General features: G+C 45.0%; 1 protein-coding gene across 1 annotated transcript in view; it reads left to right on the forward strand.

The window, feature by feature from the left end:
• Positions 1–2,094, forward strand: part of LOC143817947 (uncharacterized) — a 119,051-nt gene extending 116,957 nt beyond the window's left edge. Inside the window, exon 9 of the mRNA XM_077299409.1 lies at positions 1,410–2,094. Within this exon, the coding sequence (XP_077155524.1) occupies positions 1,410–1,940 (531 nt within the window). The 3' untranslated portion in view covers positions 1,941–2,094. The remainder of the gene's footprint in view (positions 1–1,409) is intronic.
• Positions 2,095–7,606: the final 5,512 nt, after the last annotated feature.

A 7,606-nucleotide genomic window follows, 5' to 3' on the forward strand; every position in this document is an offset into this window, starting at 1 on the left:
CTGAAAAACACATGCGTTTACATAGACTACAATGCGTTTTTTTGGCGCAAACCTTGCGCAATCAGCCGCTTACGTTTCAAGGCGGCAAAATGACGCCTCTAAAAATTACTACATGTTGCATTTCCGCGCCAAGACGCAGACGACTAGACGACGCATGCGTCATCAAACGCGGCAGAACGCGAACAAACAAAAACACATGCGTCGATAATGTTAAAGATAGGAATACACAACGCATGCGGATATTTGCGGAAGAAACGCTGCGGACACAACCGCAAATGTGAAAGCGGCCTAATAGAATGCTAGTTAATGGGAGGAGCTATTGTGGTGTGAGGAGAATTGTTCTAAGTGAGTAGTTCTGGATAGGACAGTGAACAGTGAGGTTGTTCACCGGAGATGTGTTATGTCAGAAGCTCATCAATCAAGGCCTTATGGGTGGTCAGACATTCAAGCACGAGCAGATCTGGGCAGCATGAGGGAAGCAGCTGCTAGGTTTATGGGGAACTTCCGTAACATGTGAGACCTCCTGTCTGAGAAGGATTGGCAGAAGAATCCTGTAATGGACAGGAAGCACAAGGCACAAGCTAGACCGGCTGCTCAGGGAGCAGCAATACCGTCGGATACGGTACGGGAACACATGGTGACAAGAAAGACCAGGGACAGCTCAGGGAAAGGAGTGTCCATATCATGTGAAGATTGCTCTGCGGTGTCTGTATCAAAACTGAATGAGCTATGTAAATTTGTTATGTTTGAATTGAACTTAGACTTTGAGAATCTTTGCGTGTTGCTGAAGAGAGCGGGAGTTTTGCAGCCTGAGAAGAACTCCGACCCACTGGTGGGTGAATTGCACGCACACAGCAGAGACAAAAAGGGACACTTTATTAATGCAGTAGGGTGCCCGGATGTGTTGGAACAGCAGCAGCCCCTTGCTACAACTATCACCCTGGCCCCCGTTACATGATCTGTAGAGGCGTTTCGCCAAGCTTGAAGCAGAACAAATACCCAGCCAGGACCCCATTTTCCTGTATTTCCTGTGGTGGTCCACAGACGATACACACCTCGGCCGTGGCTGCTGCCCCACCCTTTACATTGGCAACATGCTATTTCTGAACAGTTAGAGTGTCAACAAGAATAAGAAAACATGAGCTGCAGAAATAACACTTAGTGCCAACTGTACAGTGATGACATGCTGAACTTACTCTCCCCAAATTACAGATGTGCTTTCAGATCAGTGTCAGGGAATCTACTGTAAATGGTCTTTAATGAGCACCAATCGACTTCTACTAGATAATCATATAATCAGTCCACACTATATGCAAGTAGCAGGATCAAGGCAATTTTAAAATGTACTCTCCTATTCTATTACCTCATTTTTATTTATTTCTAGTAATCTGAACATTTTTTATTTGCAGGTATCTAAAAGAGAGAAGCAACCTTTTCAGTTATTCGATTGTCATAAACTTGGACAAGACTTTTGTCAATGGTTCTTTCCCCTTCTGAACTCTCAGAATCCAGCTCATGGACAGGAAAGACTTGCTTGGGATCCTCAGATGTTCTGGAATGATGTAACATTTTTAATAAGAAATGAAAATTCACTTGAAAGTTACACTGGAGATGAATGTGTAAACTCAAAACTGTTTGAAATGATGCAAGAGGAAAAACTCACATTTACACCAGTGCTCGACAGCGAAAGATTTAAATGTGCGAACTCCAGGCACGGACTAGTGGTGGTGGCAGTCACTGGAATCATGTCCCGTACTGACAAATGTTCAAGTGTTTTCAACCAAATATTTGGACTTATAAAGTGTCCGTCCACTGATAAATACAAGATCAAATCAATGAATCTAAAAGTGGATAACATGAATTATTTAAGTTCGCTGCATAACGTTCCTGTGCCCCCATTAGAATATACCTCAGAACAACTGCAGGATTTCCATTTATAGTGTCCATGTACAAAATAACGCCTGTGTGAGGATAGCCACATCTGCAACTGTATACAACTTGTTTTTTTTAATGCATATACACTGAGGGGCATACTGTGTATTAGCATATCTGGTTTTGCACCTAAATAATTACAATATATAGCAAAAGATAATATTGTAACTCACCAAATCGTGTTGCGATAAAAGTTCCTTATTTCGCCATTACATGGATTAAGGACATCACTTCATAGGCTGCGGGTACGTACGAGGGTGCATGGTGTCCTTGATCACCATGCACCCTCGTATGAACCTGCAGCCTATGATGTGATGTCCTTCATCCATGTAATGGCGAAATAAAGAACTTTTATCGCAACACGATTTGGTGAGTGCCACATCTTCCCTTTTTTCTTGTGTACGCATTTCTCAAAGACTACTATATGATGTTGAGCACCGCAAGGAGCGTGTTAAATACCACCTGTTGAGTGAAAATCGGACTAAGCATAGCTTTTGTCGTTGGATCTATACATACTTAGCCGTTGAATCTGGTGCCGTTCTTTCTTATTCACATACCAATACATATTGGAATCTCTTATATTCTACATAGATTTATTTATTTCACTTGCTTATTCAGCACCATTAATTCTGCAGCGCTTTACGGACACCATCGTCACTGTCCCCATTGGGGCTCGCAATCTAAATACCCTATCAAACATTGTGAGAACATACAAACTCTTTGCAGATGTTGTCCTTGGTGGGATTTAAACTCAGGACCCCAGCGCTACAGTGCTAACCACTGAGCCACTGTGCTCAATATAGATCCATATTTACTTTATATTTAAATGTTGGTACCTATATATTGAAATACAGAGCTACATAATACTGTCATATAGTGCCGAAGTAATATATACCGTATTTAGTCCCCAAATTATTCCACAGTGCAATGCCTATGTGATGTACTATATACTGTAACTAATCCTATAGAACTATCACATAGTTGTCCATGATACTGTTATATATTGGCTCCAACATAATGCTGTGCAGTGCCCAATAAGTCCTGCCATACAGTATCCAATAAATACTTCCAGAATTACTTACATTTTCTTGTATATGGCCCATATAATATTGCCATAGAGTGAGACAATATTATTTCCATATACGTCTCACCTAACAGTGCCATATGATACATGTAATATGCAATATCCAAAATATACTGTTTCCTAAAGACAACAAGATATCGGAATGGTGCACTATTGCTGTTTAATTTAGACATATTGGCAACTACATAACAGTGTTTCATTTTATAATTATAATTATAATGTGCATATAATTCCCACCTGGTATGCTGCTATTCTACAACAAAAAGCCAAGAAAAGGGGTGTATCCAATGTGATACCCCCAGAGGTCCTCTAATTTAAATATCCAAGCTAGCCAGGAGAACACTTGTCAAATATAAAACATAACCTTTAATAGTATATATCTAAAAATTCATATGGATAATACAAGACAACGGTGATAAAGTGCAAAACTAGTGCTCATGTAACCAGTGCTCAATAAAAAAATGGTTTGATCTCACCAAATATGTTGTTTCCTTCACAGGAGCATCCGTATGTATCGAGGGGGAAGGGAAACAGAAGCTATACTACCCAGTCGTGCCCCTGTATGGCTCCTGCCCTGACAAGGGCAGTTCCCAAGTCAGGCTAGTATGTTGTACCCACCATAACCATGTACATTTCCCAATGGTTGGTAATGTACATGGTTATGGTGGGTACAACATACTAGCCTGACTTGGGAACTGCCCTTGTCAGGGCAGGAGCAATACAGGGGCACGACTGGGTAGTATAGCTACTGTTTCCCTTCCCCCTCGATACATACGGATGCTCCTGTGAAGGAAACAACATATTTGGTGAGATCAAACCATTTTTTTATTGAGCACTGGTTACATGAGCACTAGTTTTGCACTTTATCACCGTTGTCTTGTATTATCCATATGAATTTTTAGATATATACTATTAAAGGTTATGTTTTATATTTGACAAGTGTTCTCCTGGCTAGCTTGGATATGCTGCTATTCTACTCAGCTTTTTCTGCTATGTCTTTCTACATGATGTGCATATAATTCCCACCTGGTATGCTTTGCTTACCCATTATTTTCTATCCATATGTACTTCACTCCTCTTGTGTCTTCCTTGCATACCTGAGTGGCCAATCTACCCCACCCCCTCTTTATGACCTGGCTTAACTGTGAACATGTGCTCTGGACACACACGACCACATCCTCTCTCAGCTGTGAGCCCTTAGGTGCACATAAATTCAAAGCCATCTGACCAGACGTGTCTGACCATCTTAGAAATTGCATCTTTTAAATTGCAGATTTTTAATTGCTATGAATTAGACTAGAATTAGACTGGAATTGACTGGAAGGTAAAGGAATAGAAAACCACTATAATGTTTCGGTTTCTTTGAACATTCACCCCCTTACTACTTTATTTCTTCCTATCTCCTGTAATCCCTCCACCCAGTAAGGAACTAGTCATTTCTTCCTCTATCCTCCCCAGCCACCTCACCTCCTCCACAGAACTATTCCTCCACATACAATCCTTTCTCTCCAGGCACACACGGCCACATCATGACCTATGCAGCTCACACCTTCTAACGCTCTGTCTGCTACTCCTCATTGCTGGTGACATATCCCCAAATCCTGGCCCTCCTCATCACATCCCCACACTCATTTCTAATCCCCTGCCATGATCCTCTACACGTCTTCTCAACCACAGTAACCTCATACCCATTCATCCAGCCCCCACTCCCCCAATTTCCCTATCTGGAGCACTATGGAATGCACGCTCTGTCTGCAATAAACTGTCATTTATCCACGACCTCTTTATCAATAACAAACTCTCCTTCCTCGGCATCACTGAAACCTGGCTCACTCCCTCTGACTCAGCCTCTCCAGCCGCGCTTTCCTATGGTGGATTCCACCTCTCTCACACCCCTCGCCCCAACAGCAAGCATGGCGGAGGAGTTGGTTTTCTCCTGTCAGATAGCTGCTCCTTCGCCCCAATCCCACTTCCGCCCTCCGTTACCTTCCCTTCCTTTGAGGTGCACTCCGTGCGCATCTACTCCCCCTCCAACCTCCAACTGGCTCTCATCTACCGTCCCCCAGGGCCAGCCACCACGTTCTTTGACCACTTCACCACCTGGCTACTCCATTTCCTCGCCGCTGACATCCCCACTATCATCATGGGTGACTTCAACATCCCCATTGACACTCCCCTCTCAGCTGCCACTAAACTTCTATCCCTCACTTCCTCCTTTGGCCTTGCTCAATGGTCTTCTACAGCCACTCACAAAGATGGTCACACACTGGATCTCATCTTCACCCACCTCTGCTCCCTATCTAAGCTCTCTAACTCACCTTTTCCTCTTTCTGACCACAACCTACTCACATTCTCTTCCCTCTCCACTACTTGTCTACAATCCCCACCCCACAAACTTGCACACCCTCACAGAAATCTTAAACACCTTGATCTACACTCACTCTCTGAATCCCTCCTCCCTCTCACAGACATAAGCTCCCTACACAATGTGGATGACGCTGCCGCTCTATACAACACCACAATAACTGTAGCTTTGGAATCTCTTGCCCCTCTCACACATACTAAAGCTTGCAAAATCAACAGACAGCCCTGGCACACCCGCCTGACCAAAGAACTGAGGCGAGCTTCCAGGGCTGCAGAGCGGAGATGGAAAAGATCCCACTCCAACGAGCACTTCATCTCATTCAATCATTCCCTCACTACTTTCAAGACCACACTCGCCACAGCAAAACAAACCTACTTCTCATCTCTTATATCCTCCCTGTCTCACAACCCAAACAGTTATTCAACACCTTCAATTCTCTCCTCCGCCCCCCAGCACCTCCTCCCTCCCCACTCATCTCTGCTGAAGACTTTGCCTCATTTTTCAAGCAGAAGATTGAGAACATCAGAGACAGTTTTAGTCGACAGCCCCCAGAACCCTTCCTCCCAACTACCCAGCCCTCCACCTCCAAAACCAACTTCTCCACCATTACAGAAGACAGACTCTCCACTCTACTCTCAAGATCGCATCTCACCACCTGTTCACTTGACCCGATCCCATCCCACTTCATCCCAAACCTCACCACAGTCTTCATCCCAACCCTAACCCATCTCTTCAACCTATCACTAACAACTGGTGTTTTCCCCTCAAGCTTTAAACATGCCTCAATCACACCTATCCTCAAAAAGCCCTCTCTTGACCCATCCTCTGTATCTAGCTATCGTCCTATATCACTTCTCCCCTATGCCTCAAAACTACTGGAACAACACGTCCATCTTGAACTGTCCTCCCATCTATCTTCCTGCTCCCTCTTCGACCGCTTTCAATCTGGCTTCCAGTCACACCACTCCACTGAAACTGCCCTAACTACAGTAAGGTCACCAATGACCTATTAACCGCCAAGAGCAAGCGGCACTACTCTATCCTCCTCCTCCTGGACCTGTCCTCTGCCTTTGACACAGTGGACCATTCCCTGTTGCTGCAGACCCTCTCATCCCTTGGCATCACAGACTTGGCCCTATCCTGGATCTCTTCATACCTAACTGACCGGACATTCAGCGTCTCCCACTCACACACCACCTCCTCACCTCGCCCCCTATCTGTCGGAGTCCCACAAGGTTCAGTTCTAGGGCCCCTGCTCTTCTCCATTTACACTTTTGGCCTGGGACAGCTCATAGAATCTCACGGCTTTCAGTATCATCTCTATGCTGACGACACACAGATCTACATCTCTGGACCAGATATCACCACCCTTCTAACCAGAATCCCTCAATGTCTATCCGCTATTTCATCCTTCTTCTCCGATAGATTTCTAAAACTTAACATGGACAAAACAGAATTAATCATCTTTCCCCCATCTCACACGACCTCCCCAACGAACCTATCCATTACAGTAAGCGACTGCCCACTCTCCCCAGTCCCACAAGCCCGCTGTCTTGGGGTAATCCTTGACACTGATCTCCCCTTCAAACCACATATCCAAACCCTTTCCACTTCCTGCCGCCTCCAACTCAAAAATATTTCATGGATCCGTACATTCCTCAACCAAGAATCTGCAAAAACCCTAGTCCATGCCCTCATCATCTCCCGCCTTGACTACTGTAACCTCCTGCTCTGTGGCCTCCCCTCTAACACTCTCGCACCCCGCCAATCTATTCTAAACTCTGCTGCCCGATTAATCCACCTGTCCCCCCGCTATTCCCCGGCCTTTCCCCTCTGTCAATCCCTTCACTGGCTCCCCATTACTCCAGTACAAAAGCCTAACCATGACATACAAAGCCATCCACAACCTGTCTCCTCCATACATCTGTGACCTCGTCTCCCGGTACTTTCCTGCACGCAACCTCCGATCCTCACAAGATCTCCTTCTCTACTCCCCTCTTATCTCCTCTTCCCACAATCGCATACAAGCTTTCTCTCGTGCATCCCCCCTACTCTGGAACTCTCTACCACAACATATTAGAATCTCACCTACCATCGAAACCTTCAAAAAGAACCTGAAGACCCACCTCTTCCGACAAGCCTACAACCTGCAGTAACCACCGATCGACCAAACCACTGCACGACCAGCTCTATCCTCGCCTACTGTATCCTCACCCATCCCTTGT

Source organism: Ranitomeya variabilis, chromosome 3 (assembly GCF_051348905.1).
Source record: "Ranitomeya variabilis isolate aRanVar5 chromosome 3, aRanVar5.hap1, whole genome shotgun sequence".
In the NCBI taxonomy this organism is placed as follows: domain Eukaryota; kingdom Metazoa; phylum Chordata; class Amphibia; order Anura; family Dendrobatidae; genus Ranitomeya; species Ranitomeya variabilis.